At 45.5% G+C, this 18180-nt stretch overlaps 1 protein-coding gene across 1 annotated transcript in view; it reads right to left on the bottom strand.

The window, feature by feature from the left end:
* The window catches only part of LOC144119713 (uncharacterized), a 30622-nt gene extending 12875 nt beyond the window's left edge, over positions 1 to 17747 (bottom strand). Inside the window, exons 1-3 of the mRNA XM_077652269.1 lie at positions 17466 to 17747; positions 4583 to 4863; positions 2690 to 2833 (exon numbers count right to left, since the gene is read on the bottom strand). Of these exons, the coding sequence (XP_077508395.1) occupies positions 2690 to 2833; positions 4583 to 4863; positions 17466 to 17632 (592 nt within the window). The 5' untranslated portion in view covers positions 17633 to 17747. The remainder of the gene's footprint in view (positions 1 to 2689; positions 2834 to 4582; positions 4864 to 17465) is intronic.
* Between the last annotated feature and the right edge of the window lie 433 nt (positions 17748 to 18180).

Genomic DNA, 18180 nt, shown 5'->3' with positions numbered 1-18180 from the left:
TCAGGAACCTTCAAAGGTTGGGACGTCACCGCCCCTCAGAGAACATTGACACGTCATGGACTAGGCTCCTACTTGCCAACCGCGGGGAGTACCACGACCTCCCAAATTCAACCAGTAAGGCCCCCTCTACAACGGCGGATGACGAAAGTGCCGAGCCAAGCGCCTTCATCATAAGCGATACCCTGCAAAGCACGCATTCTCTGCACTGACGCCAACCCCCTACCCAAGTCGCGAAGCTGCGGTAGCTACCGTTAGCAGACCGCTCGGGAAGTAGTTAGCGAGCGCTACTGCGCAAAGCCAAAACGGCATAGCGGACGCCGAGGAGGTCGTAATCGCACTTGCCATCAGACATGCTCACAACACCCAGCAACTGACTGCTATCATGAGCGACGACCACCAGGCCTGCAGAGCGTACCTGAAAGGGGTGCTCTGCCGGGCGGCTGCCTACATGCGCAGTCACTCTCGCTGCATATTCGCGCCACAGTATTCGGTAGATCCAAGCCCGAGAAGGCATACAGAGCAATGACGTAGCTGACAAGATAGCTCGAGGCCACACATTGCAGCCCCTATTGCCGTCCATCGCCGAAACTTTGTCCCCACTAACGTACAGAGAAATCAGAGCATGACCTACTTAGTCGCAGGAAATCAGCAGTCCCCTACTAATACCTAACTTGTCAGAAAGCCACTATATGATGAAACATGAAAGTTGGCTTTCTACCCTTGCCAGCTCTAAACAATAAGATCTGGCACGCTGAATTCCCATCTAATGTATGTCGGGCCTGCGGAGAGATTTGAAACTCCTTCCGCATAGTTTAGAACTGATCCGCACAATTAAAACCTTATAATTATCAGAATCAGAGCAATAAGCAGTGGGAGGCGAAGCTGGCTCACTCAGATCTCCCTCGTAAGCGCCATCTGATCAGCAAACATAGGAAGGCCGTTTGCGACAATGGCTTCCTAAACCTGGGCGAACCCCGCGCGTAATCTCTCGAAGCTGATGAAAGTTAATTCTCTTTTTCTTTCCGGTATGCCCGTTCCTGGGTTCTTTCCTTGCGTGTGCTTGTGTTTATTGTGATGAACTCTTTTGATGTAATCGGCCGGGTATAAAGTACTTTCTAATTCTTTTCTTTTTTCAAATGATTTGACATTTTTGTCTCCTGTCTACTTCATTCCAGCCTGTAAGCAATAGCCAGTTTCCCTGGCTTTTATCTCGAGACAGGCGTAATATTCTGGTACATAAGGGTTTCATACAGGAGCTAGTGCCGAAGCGAATGGCGACCAGTGCTATGTTAAAGCTTAGCGCTCGACCTTTACGTCTGTTAAGAATAAGCACCTTATCCCTACGTTGTTTATATGAGAATCAAGGAAATGGCTACAGCAGCCCTCAGGCTGGTTGCGATGTCCCAGCCAAATCTTGTCACCGAGGTATGGCTCACAGGCGACCTTTCTGACGACGCAAGTTTGTTACACAGGGTCTTTTACCGAAGACTTAACACAATTTTAAAAATAGGCTTTTTGAGTTAGAATAGCGCTTTTTTAGGCGCAGTAAGGTCAGTGGTGTAGCACATCAGAATACAGCTAAGATGTGTAACTAGCAGGCTGGTTAACTAATACTGAATAGTTCACGTTTTAACTATTACTGTTACGCTCCTTAATTAATGTGAGGCATGTAGCGCACCCTAATTATTATCCATATCAGTTTTTAGGATTTCGAAAACGCGGTTACCCTTGGAGCTGTGGCCGAACAAATTTCGCCTACATCGCGCCAAAATGCATGCGCTTTCGAGAAGCTTGCAGGCAAAGCAATCTCTCCAGTGCAATTAACTCGTGGAAATTGCCAAAAAATGGTTAGGCCACAGCGCCGAGGCCTGTTTAAGAAAGTTTTCGAAATTTTAAAAATAGATATGTATATCTTACGTTGGACTACACGACTTTCAATAATTAAGGAGCCTAACAGCAACACTTAATAAGTTAACTATTCAATATTTTTACCTAGCCTACTAGTTAGCCAGTCTTAGCTGTGTTATGATGTACTACACCGCTGGAAATGCTATGCTGAACACTGCACACTTATGATTGAAAAAGCCTATTTTTGAAAATTGTTCAAAGTCTTACTTGAAACAAACTGTACTGTTCATAGAAGAATTTAATGAACAAGCTCTAGCGATCGGTTTACTTTGCGCCTTCAATTAAAATGAATTGCCGCCGGGCAGGCACTTTTAGTTCACAAAGTGGAAAGATGCATAATCAGCGCGGAACGAAAACGGAGTAAAATGTGTCTAACCCTCACCCAGACGAACAATAAATGCGTAGAAGTGCGCTTAGCGACTCTCATGCCAGGTCTTCCAACAGAATTGTAGTAGAAGAACTTCATTTCAACGTGTGTTATCCTGACAGTTGTTTGAAAATTGCCACTATGGGTTTTACGGCTAGAAAAAATGGAGTCTGGATTGAACTTGTGCAAACAAAAAAAAACGTTATTCATGTTCTTACACCGCTAGCAGAACCTCTGTTGGATTGAATCTCCAGGCAGCAGTGTGTGCATTACAATCACTGTAGAGTACACGTATAATACGCAGTTATGTAAATTCTAGGAAAGGGTTCACAGTTTATCGCATTTCACCATTTAGGTGACTAGAACCACCAATTGATGCTGCTGCAAATGTTTACTTTAAATAATGGTGCTCACCTTGCACTAATCCGAACGTGAAAGTCATCCAAAGTATGTTAGGAGCCCATTGTGATGCGACAATTCCAGACCAATACAATACGCTTCCAATGAGGCCAATTGTCGAAATAGCAAATTTATTCTGCAGGGCAACCGCAATCAGGGCTGTGGATAAAAAATAATTAAAACGTTTACCACACCAAATAGAAGCCCACGACTAGGCATGTATAAAGCGTTTAATGAAGGCTTTGCCGCTCCAAAGTGGCATTTGGGCAAAGATAGAAGCTGTAGGTATCATCATTATCATCAGCCTGATTAGTCCACTGCAGGACCAACGCCTTTCCCATATCTCTCCCATCAACCGTGTCCTGTGAGAGCCACGGCCACCTTCACCCCGCAAATTGACTTAATCTAATCGGCCCACCTAACTCATTGCCGCAACCGGCTAAGCTTGCCTTCTCTTGAAATGCAGTTCGTTATAGACTTTATAGACCGTCGTTTATCTTGCATTCATGTTACATGCCCTGCCCAAACCTATTTTTTCCTTCTGATTTCTAATAGGATGCCATTTGCCTCGTTTTTGTTCCCCGACAAACTCTCCTCTCTGCCTGTTTGTCAACGTTCCACCTATCATTTTCCTTTCGATAGCTGGCTGCGTTGTCTGTAGTAGAGGTATTAAGATTAGTTTTCACAACCTCGAGATCTTTACCGCTCGCTGACAAAGCACTGCAGAGGTTCATGCCATGTTGCCATCACAGGCTCACAGGTTCAGGTCAATAAACTATCAGCTGATCTTCAGTGTTTGTCCTGCGTTTGTCTCTTTCCTATGCTGTGTATTAGTTTTGCGCTGAAAACCTGCATTTGTCTTACGAAGACAAATTAGCCGACCTGTGACTTTAACCCAGGCACAGTTTCAGATTTCGCCTCCAAAGCAAGGCTGCTGCCATGGCCGGGATTCCGACCCGAAATCTTGAGCTCTCTAGATGAACGCTTATTCACTGGTCCCCTTCAGCGGGTTACGAATATATTTATGATAAATATTGGACTCACCAAAATGGCCAAGTTCAGCCGTAAATAATGCGTTATCTAGGGGCCATTTTAGCGCCGGTTGCAGGCAACGTTGAGAAAGCATTTGTACCATGAGCTCATCTGAGCAGTTTTTTTCACAGCAACTTGCAGGCATGAACATTCGTCCACACCGTATATGGGTGGTGCTTTAGAAGACTATCTCGGCGCTGGCACATGTTTGGAGGATGGTGAAATGACGCACGATAACCGGATTAAAATTTCAATAATTAAGTTCTGGCGAGACAAATGCCGCTTATTAGGGCATCTGTTCTATTTTTCCAGCTGATTAACTGAACCCATTTGAGCTCACGCTAAGTTTTCCCATTATGCACGAGGAATATATGGAATGAGCAAGCGCATAAAATATGAGTGTCATAGATAAAAATGTACCTTAATGCCATGAACATTATGCGAGGAACTTACGGACAGCAGATGTTTTTCAGAAGACCCATTGAAAACATATGAATTTCCATATATTTTTGCCCAGTTCTCACTAGGTATGGCATTAATATCAAATTCGGGGCAAATATGGAACATTTCTTCAGAGAAAATTCGCTATCGCGTTCTATCAAAGCTAACAAACCAGTCTTTCACTTAAGGAGAAGACTTTTTATTCGAACCAGCTAATACAACTTGTATATCCTTGAACCATCTAAATATGGGCCTTTCCTTGATTTGGTTTTCAATTCTGTATTGCGAGAGGATCGGCACTTGCTATTTTGTGAAATTAAATCTTGGGCACATTAATCCCACTTGCCAGAACTGAATTGTCACTCAGCAACTGGAAACCTAGTTTAAGCGTTTGCCGACCCAGATCTCAGTAAAATATGAACACCCGCTTCTCACCTGAGCCTTCAGTCATGGCTTGGGAGACGCTAGTCAGCCATGACGCCCTCTCACGGCTCAAGCTGTATTCTCGAATGAATTCCACGTAAAAGAAGCCCGTATTCGAGTGCACGGCACCTGAGATAAATGTAGCTGCGCACGCAATCATCGCTCGGCCCCAGCTTCTATCTAAACTGGGCATGGTTCGCTGATTTCGTTTCTCAAGCGCTTGTTTGGGTACAACGTCGTCTTTAGGCTCCCCAGCGGCCTCTGTGGTACCGTGGCTCTTGATGTTGCACGACCTGCAAGCGACGAATGACACGGAAAAAAAATACAACTTTGTTTAAACCGATGAGGCCAGCATATAAAAGAGCGCAAGTGTTTCTAAGACAAAACACGTGTTATACCTCGGTGTACGAAATTTTAGTGTACATGGAGGAAAGTTGTGAACAGATACAAAAGAAACAATTGGGAGTGGCTTAGCTCGGCCATGCCAGGATATACGTGGCGAAAGCTAAGGGCTAAGGCATAGCATGGTTAGCATTGGTTAATCTTGATTGCAAGTTCAAGTTATTCTGGTTATCTAGCTATGTTGTTTCCGCATTAAAGACGACACAACTGAGGTTGAGGCGCACGCGAGCTCTCCTTTTCAATCCTCCGACATGTTATCAGGCATGCGACGCAGCTGGCGAAGCGAGCGGAGGCGAGCGCAACGACGCGGAACGCGGTGTGACGTCATACCAAACAGCGGCGGCGAGCCGCGCGGTGTGACGTCATGCCAGATGGCGCGACGAGCGCGCAAAGCACAGTAACCGTCTCACATATCTCGGTGGGCACCCGAACCGCGCCGTAAAGGAAGGGATAAAGGAGAGAGGGAAAGAAGAAAGCGCGGTTCGGGTGTCCACCAAGATATGTGAGGCGCGCGTTGTGACATCATGTGCCTAATCGGAGTGCGGCCACGGCTAAATCCAAGTTCGCGGCCAGTAAAGCTCTCGCTTTAAAACTTTGAGATGACTGCGGCGATCCGCATTGGAGAAATGCAAAAGCATTGCATTTTTTCTGTGACGTCAGCGGATATGACGTCATGAAACTTTCAAAAACGCGATTATTTTCAGCGACACCAGTACGCGTTTCAAGACGTCATCGGGTGACGTCCAGGTGCTATGTCGACGTCCGTGGCTATTGTGACGTCTAATCGTAATTTTCGTGTTTATTTAATTAACTTAGTACAACTCATCAACGAAATTTTTCCCACAGCAAGATCTCATCTCGCACTAACACAATAAAATTTTTGCGCATTTACCCTAACAGAACGACGTAATCGTGCGGACAAGTTTAGCGGGCGCTTAACACGGGACATAGCCAAGTAATGTTTTCGCATTAATAACGTTCTGCGGCGGCCCAAGGCTACTCCCACTGCGGCCAAGGCTCACTGAGCATGCCACGCGGTTAACTAAACAGCTAGCGCAAGGTACTCACTGATCGAAGAGAGATATATTTCTGCGTGGTGTAGTTGTTGCACAAGGCCATTTCTGCCCAGTGGAGGTGTTGGATGGTTAGGTGGGTGTGTGGTGAATAAATGTCATCGCTATTCCCATTTCCGAGCCAGAGACGATTTTACGTGTTCCTATATTTCCATGCTGCTGGCGTTTTGTTCGGGGAAGGCTGCTGAATTTTGGTATTCTTATGCGGTGAACGTGTAGCGTCAAGCCACTTTCATTGCTTGAGCGGAGTCGCCCGTTTCTGAGTAGTTGGCATAGGTTGCTGCGAAAGCCGCGATACACCTTTAGTAGGTAAAAACAACAGGAAAAAAGAGAGAAAAAGTAGCGACAGAGAAGTTATCCTGGTAGTGCACGGTTGGCTGCACAACGAATGGGGAGAGGGATATTGGAAGAGAACGAGAGAGAAATCTTAGGTTTAGGTTTACTCATAGAACAAGAACATGTAGCCATTGATTATTTGAGAAAAAAACGCTATACCTAGTCTACAATTTGGCGGTAAAACCTCTCTCCTAAAAAATCTAGGATTGGCTTGATGACGTCACTATCCTACCAAGGTTAAGGCGAAGGGCCAGGAATCCACGGCTGCTATAGGCGACCGCATTTTAATATGCGCCGTGCTGCCTACAGGTACACAAGTTGACTGTCGAAACGGAGCGGGGCAGTCGCGCAATAGGTGCTCTATTGTTTCCTTGGACCTGCTGTATCCACAGGCTGAATGGTCTGCCATCCTATTTATAAAGAAATATGTATCTATGAACATCATTGCAAAGCACAGGCCACTCAACATTTTCGAATAGATGCGGGTGAGAGGGTGCGTTGGCTTCAGCTACAGTGAGTGATCTAGAGTATCCGGGTGGCATTCGGAGTTTCCTGGGGTACTCCATGAAGCTCGCATCGAGTGCAGGCAAACAAAAGAACTTCCCTTAACTATTTCGCTTCTGGCAGAGGAAGGAAAACATTCTGCGCCCTTCCGACAGCTGAACAGCCAGTATTTTGAGCCAGGTCATTGCCTACAATGCCGTGATTACCTAGCCGCCACATGAAAATTATCTCCGCACCTTTGTCAAATGAGGATTTGTGGGTACGTCCCATCTACGCAACAAATTGCTTGTAATTTCCTTGGCGCACGGATATTTTCATGCACATTAGTACAGTATTTTAATCAGGGGTACAGCTAAGGAAGACGGTGAAACTCCGAACAGGCTATTGCCCATATCCGTGCGGCTCATGCACCGACGATCTTCCCCGCTTCCGCACAATCCTGTTCTGTCATCCACAGACACAGCCAAGTCGGCACGCACTCAGGCGTCCACGGTCATTGCGGCAAATATTTCCTCCCTTCAGCTGTCGGTAGAGGAGACAAAAAAAATTGCCAAGTGCGCATAGTCATCGCATAAGCACAGGGGATGATCATAACCCTCAGTTTGGACCTATGATTCAGACTAAAATGTAAATGTGAGCCCGGACTCAGTTACGACTCGCGTTATGGTCTTAACCTGAGCCCGGACTCAGGCGTGAGATCTTGTTCTGAATTGGAGCCCTAGTGGTCCCTAGCGAGTCTACTCATGAGTGAGATGCTCTGACTTTTGCATAAAAGTCGTGGGCTCGTGATCCAGCTGCTTTTTCCGCAATTTCATGCGAGTGCATTCCTCGTGCAACTGCTGCTCAACTCTCTAATCAAAATAAATTGCAGATACTGTGGTAGCAGTATTTATGGCATGGACCCGGTCGGATGCATCTCAAACGTTATTAATTTCATCTCCTTCCTGTTGCGAACCTGTAGCGTCCGCGGTGTTCGGCCCTAACGAATGTCCTCCAGAGTGTTTTACGACTCTATCCGTCTATTTCTATTTTTATATAACCTGGCTGGTATTACTACCTTCATTCTCTTTCTCATGTTCAACCCTGCCCAATCACCAGTTTAAAGCATCTTAATTCGAAATTACGGGGTGCATAGGATTTAAATTTTTATGCCCATGGTGATCACAGTATCAGTGAGAATAAATGTAGCTCGTAAGTGACATTAACACCCCTGGAAGCGGCTATCGATAATGAATTTGCAGTCATCAAAGCGACCTTTCACTGAACGCCTCAGCCATCCTCGGTCTTCTCAGTTTTCCCGTCATTTTATTAGGTCTATTTTGCCCGAGCTGCATGCGCGCAGTCATCCCTAGAATGTCATTTATCGCACTGTGGCACAGAGGTGTACTGCTGGGTTCCTGATGTACCCTATTTTTCACCCTGCTCCTTTCCGTCACAAGCCGTAAGTGTCGTTTTTGGCCAGCAAACGTTACTCCTCTGTTTATTTACATACAGTGGTGCTCCCATAATGCATAATCTGGCCCGGCAATACATGCGGACTGTACCGCTACTTCATTTCTTATTTTCTCTGCAGTTGCTTCATAACTTCCACATACTACAGATAAAATCTTTAGCATTATACCTACATATTCTTACACAAAATCCACGCCCTCAGATCATCCGCCCTGATTGAGCGTAGGCTTGATATTATGAGCAAAGCAGTGCCTGATAGTCGCCTCTGCCGTTCCTCGCCGTCGAACATGGGTGCTTTTAATCTTCCTCTTATTTTTTCCCCTTTAGGTTTATGCAATGAGAGTACTTCTACTATGATGGAATGTTGTGAAATTCAAGTCGGCCGGCTGTAAGCCCGTCTTTCCGTATTGTGCAATCATTCACAGCCCATCTCTTCCTGCTCGGTATTCATTTATTATAGGTGTACACGCATTTATTATAGGTGTACACAGTCGCCTTTTTGAACGTTACTATCCGCGTTTTTCACACGGCCGTTCTGCGCACGCGGGCCCGTTCTCCTGTAGCTACACTTGTTGGAAACAAACCGCAAGCGCCTACTGCGCACGTGGAGGTCGTGTTAACTTCAGGTTCATGTCACAGATGGCGGGAGCTGTCAAGCACACACATGCACACTTCATAGGTGCCATTGGCTCCTCGAGAAGCGGAATCACCACCAAAGTTCATCAAGACTGAGTCCCCTTTGACCGTTTTATTTTTCAACCAGTAGCACAAGAATTTTCGCCACTTCCCAGAGAGCGCCGTATATTGCGGAAAAGGCGGATTCTGGCATGTCGCTTCCCAGTTGATTTACTTTTGTTTTGGTGCATAACGACCATATTTTTTCAATTCTTTCTGTATCTTATGCTTCCAATCGTGTTCGTTTTCCCCAGATAGCTATGTATGCTGTTTATTTCTTTCATTTTCTTTCTTTCCTTTACACGTTTCCTTCTTTGGTACCGCTATTGTTTTCTTTCTATTTCTGACTTGTTTCATATTACGTGTTTCCTTGTAGTGATATCACCTGTGTTCAATTGTTCTTGGTATTCTCCCGGTACAGCCATATTCTGGCTCTTTGTTTTTTGTTCTTGTTTTTTTAGAGGTCCCTGCCGCCTGGCTTCTCCGCTGCAGGAAATCATCGCTATCATTCTCTCGTCTTCTTACCTTTAGATTTATATCTGTAGTCCATGCCTGTACGGTACTGTACAGTACAGAACTGTACTGTGCCTATTTTATTTTCAAATTAGCTTTTACTTTTATTTATGAATTAATTTTGCACTGATAATTTATTTTGACTGTTTTAAGCCAGTAATAGCTATGTTGGGGAAGGTATTCACTCATATTTATGTTTTCTTTCCTTTTGAATTAGGCTTTTCGTCAATAATACCAGCAGGAGGCAGAAGGGGGCAGAAGGATGCAGGTTCAGGCACATAGCCAGGGTTCGACCCGCAGGCACCGGTGAAGTCGTTGAACATTTTCGTGCCAAGCTCCTTCATTCTATCTGCAGGCCACTGCAGTTTTCTCGACACGTTGGCGGATAGTGGTGGCATTTAAGATTCTTTCAGACATGGCAGCGTGCAAAAGGCCATCTCGATTAAGCTAGCGTCAGGAAGATCTGCGCCACTCTCAAGATTTGTTAACGCCCCAATCTTCTGATTTATGAAGGGATCGGTCGCAACGCCACGAGTTAGAAGCGACACCTGCAAAAATTATGAATTGAATTTACGTGCACTAAATGCGTCATTTGCTTTTGACTAGACAAGAAGAGCCATTATATTCGTTTTTCCCAAGAACAAACTTTGAATGGTGTGGTCTTCAATGTCCCTTAAGTGGAGGTCTGTTGGCTTATAGAGCGGTAGCTCTACTCAATGCAAAACTCGAGTCGAGTGCCGAAGCATGCTTTGACTGAGGCCAATGTGATGGTGTCTCAAAATCAGACATGGGTCGTGCCCAAAATGTTGCCCATTCCACCCTCCAAAATTGGCTCACCCCAGCCTAGAAATTTCACCTTCGACGATTTAAACCAAAAATCGCTGTCCAGCGTAATTAGAATGAGCCCGATACGATGGTAGTTTAAATTTGACCCGGACCACTGCCAAATTTTGTCCACCCCCTTAATTTGACCTTCATCAATTGGGACAGGATTTGATGTCCAGGATAAATTGAACGTGCTCAATGCGATGGCAACCTCCCAATTTGACCCCGGCGACACCAAAAATTTGGTCCATCCACCCCTAAATAACACCTTTGATTTGGACTGACCAATGTCCAGGCTAATTGACTTTACTCATTCCGTTAATTTGACCTCGGTTCGGCCTTTGAGAGGCCTTGACATTTAGGCAGAATCAAAAACATGTCGCTTACCAATATTCGCTTAAAACACTATCGAGAACCACTATCGCTAGACCATTCGATGTGAGATAGTTAAACCACTGCTCGTATTTTAAACTACAGTTGTGAAAGACAAAGAGGTATTACCGATAAAAAAGTTTCGTATATCATCATATATCCCTGCTACGGCTTGAGAAGTGCGGCTATATTATTTTCGCAATGACGTTCTACTTAATCATGCGGAGAGTGCGTGGTTCACAGTAGAGGTTGACATTATATGTGCCTGAGCATGATGAAGACAGGTTAAGCAGCGTTAACTTTGCTGTACGCAGACGCTCAGTCGTTTCCGCTTTTTTTGGCGGGATTAAAACGACCGCAGGTAAACAGCTGTTCACTGCCAGAGTTATCAGCGTGGGTAATGCTAAGCCCTCCTGTTGTATGACGTGTTCCAAGAGAAATGAGCCGGACAGCAAACAGAAAAAGCAGGAACTATTTCAGGCACTTGTTCTTTTATAACTCCGTTCATTATTCAGAAAAACAGACGATGTAAACGCAGTTGTCGTAGGACGTAAAGCATGTAGGGAAAAAATTGCACTCTATCTCCTCGTCGTGAGTAGGTGCACGCATAAAGAGCATTTCAGAAAAGTTGCAGCGCAATATAGCTCGGCTTACAGAGGCCAGTAGCCACACTCGGCTATGGGGAACTTGCGCTGAGGTTTGCGGTGCCGATTGCAGCGCCATAACACACTGCCTAGCGAGAAGAGCAAGCAGTTTTTGGCAGTACTCTTAGTACTTTTCCGTGCCACCTTCAGGCGCTTATTGGCGTGAGCCTCTACTCTACGCTCTGTCGAAGGCGTACATGCTGTGCGTCAGTTATCTGGGCTACGCCGAGAGAAGCTAGGCAATGAATGCTGTCAGCCAAACGCTGGTATCTAATCGCGCAAAATGTGTTCTCGCGTTTTCAGCTGCCCAAGCGGCTGACAAAAGCAGTTTTGAGTTACCGAATGGAACAATTGCAGTGCCACCTTGGCAGCGCAGGTTCCCCATTGGCCAAACCCTGCGGCTATTCAACATGACGTCGCCTTCGTCCGCTTCTGCTTTATTGCGTGAGCATTAGAGGCCCCAAGTCTGGAAAAACGCCCTTCGTCTAGTGCTGCCGAGTAGCTATGCATCCTGCTCCGACATGACTTGGAAGGAGGAAAAGAATTCCTTTACGTAAAGACTGAGCCGGTTGCCGTGGGAACGGACGCACTGCGCGGGGCAGAACCGCAGAGTGGGTGCAACTCTTCCCCCTTGACTGCGCATGCGTGGGCCACGCTCCACGCCTCACGTTCCTCGCGCCAAGCGCTTAAAGAAAGCAAGTATAAACGAACGGTAAAGAAATTAAACAATATAAGAAATCGTGTGTGGCGAGTGTGCAGTGGCAACGAGCCGTGTTGCTTCGTACTCATTTGCTTCGCTGTCTTCCGAAACAGTGCAGCAGATGAGATTGATTTTGACAGCCAGAGGCAGATGAGAGCTGAATTCGTTATGCTCTGATTAGTACGCTTTTTTTTTCCATGCATGCTGTAATTTTTTTTTTTCACGTTCATGCGTCTTCGCTTTTCCATTATCGTCCTATTCCGGCCGTCGCTCTGGTCTAAGTAAAGCTCGCAACCTAATTTACAGAACGCCAGAACAGCATTAATTATATCACCATGCGGCAGCCAGATCCGCGAAGCACCGATTTCAGTCAATCAGCCTTAGCCTGCCATACTGGTCTTAAAGTAACGTTTCCTAAAACAAAAGCTTTACTAGCCTAGTGGTGTCGATTTCGCTGTGTCTGCACGAATAGCCTTGAATCGGAGGAGCGGAGCTGCGTAGGCAACCACGCGACCAACCACTTGACACGCTGCAGCCGCGCGCTCCGCCGTTGCCGAGGCCGCTGTGGCCGCTGCGCGCTGCCTATCCAGTGACTCGCTTTGGACTAAGAAATTCAGCCGGAGCCGATGTCCTCGGTATTGGGTACTAGCAGACGTCGGCCCGAGTGTGATGATCCGGTCGAGATTACCAACCGTGCGAGGGATTTACCAATCGATAGGGAGCGTAAACTCGCTAAACGAGCAGCCGGAACCGATGAAGAGAGGGAGCTTCGCCTGGTTAAATGCAAGCAGAAGATGCCGAAAGAAAACCGCGATGAGCCTTGGAAGCAGCCGTGGCGGATACTGGCTAGCCGTTGGAAGTGAGTTCTCGCAGTGCGGAACGCGCAAAGAACCACGCGGCTGTGCAAGCTTTCGCTTGCATAACTAGGGTTAGCTGTGCTAAGCCCCAGTTTTTTATTTTCTACTTCTTGTTCAGGTGAAATGGAAAACCGTGGCACAAAACGTTCGGAGCCTTAATATTCAATAGTTTGCCTTCAGCGCCAGAAGTGACATAATGCGCCCCTCGGCTCGCGTTGACGATGTTTTCGTGAGCATAGCACAACGTCTATCCTGTGTTGCTCCTTTCCATTGCTTGAAATGAAAGGCGCCTTTTCTTCCGGCTCCAGCTGCTCCATCCGCTTATCACTAATACTTCCTTGAAGTGAAGATTCTACTAAAGAAACAATTTGTCCACACGTTTTAAAGGCACGCTGAGTGAGCTGTAATTCGCAAACAATTTACCCAGTGCTTGTTGCTGCTGTTTTATAGTAATAAAACGGATATCGCTTAAGGCACACCATGAGCTTTATTATTTTTCAGTTGGTACTTGGCTGTGCACGCGTCAATAAAACATTCAGGTTATATTCGGTTCATGATTCTTCAAACTTTCTAATGATTAGCTCGCTTTCTTCTTTTGACTTGAAGGAGAAACAATTTTTCTGCTTTCACATATACCGCTGTATAGGCCGTGCTCCTCAATGAAGCTGAACGGTTTTTAAATTAATGGATACAAGCTTTCAAGCGAACCGGTTGTGGGCTTTCTCTGAGGATAAAAAGCTTCGGGGATGAACTCAATGCCAAGTCGATGCTTCAATGGGTCGGCGATTCGTTCCGACATTGAACAGCTTACTTTGTTTTGTTTTCTCTTGTTTTGTTTTGTGTTCTCTTGTTTGAAGGTTTAAGTGATTAATTTAAACGTTGAGTTGGCTACTTCGCATTTGGAACGCGCAGACTTGCATGCATTGTTATGCATTCTTTCCAACGTTCAAGTACGCATTCCTCAGCACTCAATGATGTGATATTTTCCGCATTTCCACGTGCGTGTAGTGAAATAAAAATTGGTTCTAAGTGCAGGAAAAAGGGGCGCAATAATTGTCTTACTTCGAGATGGAAACATAAACCACGCCCTGAGAAAAGAGCTTAAATACTAGGTGCACGAAGGAACAGAGAAGGAGGTGCCGTGTTTGAGGTTTCCGCAATAATAGTTCGACTGCCAGAGGAACTTCAAAGTGCACTTCAGACGCCTAAGGCAGTTAAAAAGAATCTGCGTCGGCCTCTCTGTTGTTGTTGTTGTTGCTTTTAGCCTATCAAAAGATGGCACATACCCACACTGGGGGATCGGCCAAGAATCGGGTGGCTATTCACCTGAACGCAGTTAACAAAAAGGAAAAGCACGTGGGAGCGCAACACCGGTGAATTTTTTGTCGTGAACAGAAAAGGGATGAGTGTTTTGATTTTAAAATTTTAAGAATAATAATAAAGAGAGGGATTAAATATTAATGATTTAGTCAAAATGTAATAATTGATAGAAAAGAAAAGGTTGGAACTCTGCGGCGTCCGGCCCGCTCTCTCGCGCTAACTTCGTCGTCATTGGGTGGAACGCTCGCGCGCGATCTTCACGTGACCATTAAATGCTAAATGAAACCCGTGTCTCGCGCCTCGACGTGCGTTCATCTTCATCAATTTGGGGGTGCTGTCGCAACAGGACAACACCTATCCACTCTCGGATAAAAATGCTGGAGTTCGTTAAGTCAACCTTCGCGGGGATCGACCGCAATTCGCTGTTTGTGTTTTTTGAAGGCTTCAACTTCGACAGCAGGAAAAATTCGTCCTCGATGTCACGGGAGGGGGCATTGCCATTGCGATCGATCGAATGTTGTCTTCAAGATCACGAAACATGTGCAGCCATCTGGAGGCCAGAAGGAAGGTAAAAGCGATGGCGCTAATTTGCACGTATTTTGCAGGCCGCAATGAGGCACACAACTGCGACGCGTGAAACGGATACGGCAACGTTGAAAATTGGGCCAGTTGGTAAAATTTACCTTGAAATAGCGTGCACAAAAAGACAAAATACGCACATCTAGTCTTTCAGTTGGTTGTCAAAATCCATAAACACAACGCTCCAGAAGCCAACCCTGCACTGCGTTGTCATCTAGTCGACCTTTCGCGAACAAGCTAGAGTTGGTCATTCATGGTACAATTGGGGTAAGCAAGCGTCATGTTTTTCTGCCAGATACCACTCGCTCGGAAACATTCAGAATGTTCGGCTTCATGTTTGGCGTCATTTTCCTCGCCGATGGTCGGTTGAGCTTGCCGTGAATGCCGGCCCTAAAAGTAGATTGTGATAATGAAGGAGGTGGTGGTTTTCACGCCTGTAACCATTACATGGGATTTGGTTGAGAGAGTATTGAAGGACTTCGGCTTCTGTTGACTACATGGGTTTCGTTAGCATGCAGTCACATCGCATATAAAAGGATGTTTTTATAGTGCGCATGGATCGAAATGCGGCGTCCGCAGTCTCGATTCGACCCCGTGACTTTGGGGGCAGTAAAATTGTTTATTGCCTAAAGCAGGAAGTCTTCAACAAAGCGAAGCTATAAGAGTGACGGATCAGATAAAGAGACACGAATCAGGCGTAAACAAACCGGCATGTGCATTGGTTATGCACCGAAGGACTGTTAGTCTTGATTTGAAGTTGGCGCGTTGCATTGCTTGAAGCAAAAAATTGTGTTATCGCGAATTTGTTGTCTGCTGATAGAAAACAGTAATAATTAATTACATATCTTCAGTACAGTAAAAAAAACTCAAGGTTGATCCTAAACTTTCCGACCAGCAATGCGCAAAACTAATCTTTAAAAATAGGCTATTATACCTTTAAGCACGGTCTTTGCCGCATAGTAAGACGAGTTTTATTACCAATCGAAAAATCAGTTGGTCAGGTTGATTAACAGGCTTGATGCGTAATGTTTAAATACTATACTTTTATTATATATTGTTGGATGCCTGGTAACAATTAGAGAGTTGAAGCTGCTCTTCATTAACAGAGATATAATTATTTCAAATTGTCAATACAATATTATTTTGAGCGCTACGGCTAAAACTTTTTTGTATTTTCTGAGAGCTTTCGAAAAACAAGTCTTTTAAGCGCATGCAATACCATGCTGACCAGTAAGCCTCACTCCCTGCGCATCTGCGACGTGACCACCGCCATCAGGTCTGCGCTACGGTGCTCGCTGCTCCAGTCATGGAGTGAATTTTACTAGTTGGCTTTGCAGTGCACTTCCCAAAGAAGCGCGATAATTGGAAAACGCGTAAGATGAGCAGAATATGCTGCGCTTTTTTTGTTATGCTGCTCTCCATCCAGTTGTAAAGAACTAAGATAGTCTCGTATATCACACTCACTGATAACCGGCCTCTTAGTAGTCTTTCAGCCTTTCACACCTGCTTGCCCTATCCAGACCGACATATTGTGGTTTACAGCTGAAGTACCTTACTGAAAATCTTTTTGTCATGAACCAATTGTTCATTAATGTGCATCGCATTTTTTTTATTGGAAAAACTATTGCGTCCGCAGATAGGCGCACTTATCACGCCGCACTGCGATTATGGTGAACCAAAGCGGGTAAGGTAGTTTTGATTTGCATTATTCTTAAGAAACAGTCTATCAGAGACATTATTAACATCTCTTCTAATTTTTTGAAAACCCAGCTCACAGTTGTAATTTAAAGGACTTGAAATTATTTTTTAACGTACGTTTGAGTGTATTGCTGGCTGGTGTTCAGATTGTCACAGTTCATTATGTATGGCAGACAGGCGCATCATTGCTGTTATCAGAATCCCTCCCTTTTGAGCGGTATACCACGTTGTTGATGAAATGTGAAACGTTTGAAAATGTGGAAGCCGTACTTTTTTTCATGGGAGCAGTTTTATCATTCGGATCACCAGCGTTCTCCAAAGAAAGGTAATTTTATCTAGTCTAAGAGCAATTCGGGGCATGATGCGACTACTGAAGCTTTTAAGCTTTGCCTGAGAAACCATAATTGCGAACCCTGGCGTATCATGGAGCATCTCTAGGCTTTGCGTTCTATTTAACTTTTCCTTGGAAGAATATTTCAGTGTTATCACAGGATATGTCAATATTGCAGGCTTACTCGCATTCACAGTAAGTGATTGTCTTCGCTTAACTCTTCCTGGAGATGTTACATTACATTTTAACATTACATTTTGACCGCAGCGGGGGCCAAATGGTAGAGCGTCCGCCTCGCATGCGGGAGGTGTGGGGTTCGATCCGCAGTGCCGCCGGGTACCCACCGGTGATACAATGAGTTCAAGCTTTCCCCTGGTCTGGTGCTCGGCTTATTAAGGGTGAAATGCTTGGGAAATAGGTCTTTGACCCCGCCTTGAGAATTCGAAAGTACCTTATGCCATGGAGCTCTTTGGCCATAGATGCTCTTGCGCCATAAAAATCCATAATCATCATCACATTTTAACCTAACGTCCTCGGGCATAAATGGCAAATACAGGACAGGCAGCAGCTGCGGCGGGATGGACTGACACAAAGAGCGAACGGTAAAAACTGACCGGTAAACGTAGGTTGAAGAACCTAGTTTCGTGTTCTCTTGCCGCTGCCGCCCTGCCAGTATGACAGATGAGTTGGGGTCGAAGTTAAGTGTTCGGCTTTTCGAAGGTTGGCAGATGAGTTCCGCACTAGTAGGCTGAGCAGGTAGGTCGTTCACTGAAGAAAACATGTGCTGACCGTTCAGCAAATCTTCAGGCAGCTTCAGAGCGGTCCTGCACTAGAGATGCCGGCTATTATTTCAGTTGGAAACTCCAAATGTAAATTGAAGCAGTTAGCGTCGGCCCCCCGTTTCCGCCGCAGCCGCTGCAGGAATAGCAGCTGTGGTTAGACGACCTGCGCTTCCCACGTTGGAACATTAGTGTCGCTTAAGCAGCCGTCGCTTCAGGTATTTTCATTAAAACATCCTGGTGACTGGCAGGCAAATTTGCAGCTGTGCCGCTGACGTCGTGCTTGCTCTTCGTTTTCTGATTTTGTGCCGGATTTCTGCCTTGCCGTGCCCTTCATTCGTAATGTAGTTTTCCCCCGAAGTTGGAGAGCATGATTGTGAAAAATAGCACGTCGACCTCTAAGCGGCTAAACACGGTACCAAAACCTATCACAATTAATGAAAGAAGCAACTACTCATTGGGATACGAACTCCTAACATTTAGATTCGAAATGTGGTGTTATACGGGCGATAACACCGGCTAGAGCTTGACTGTCCAATAAACACTTGAA

Source organism: Amblyomma americanum, chromosome 2, assembly GCF_052857255.1.
Source record: "Amblyomma americanum isolate KBUSLIRL-KWMA chromosome 2, ASM5285725v1, whole genome shotgun sequence".
NCBI lineage: Eukaryota > Metazoa > Arthropoda > Arachnida > Ixodida > Ixodidae > Amblyomma > Amblyomma americanum.
Note: the sequence above shows the minus strand (reverse complement) of the source record. Positions and strands in the feature narration are given on the sequence as shown.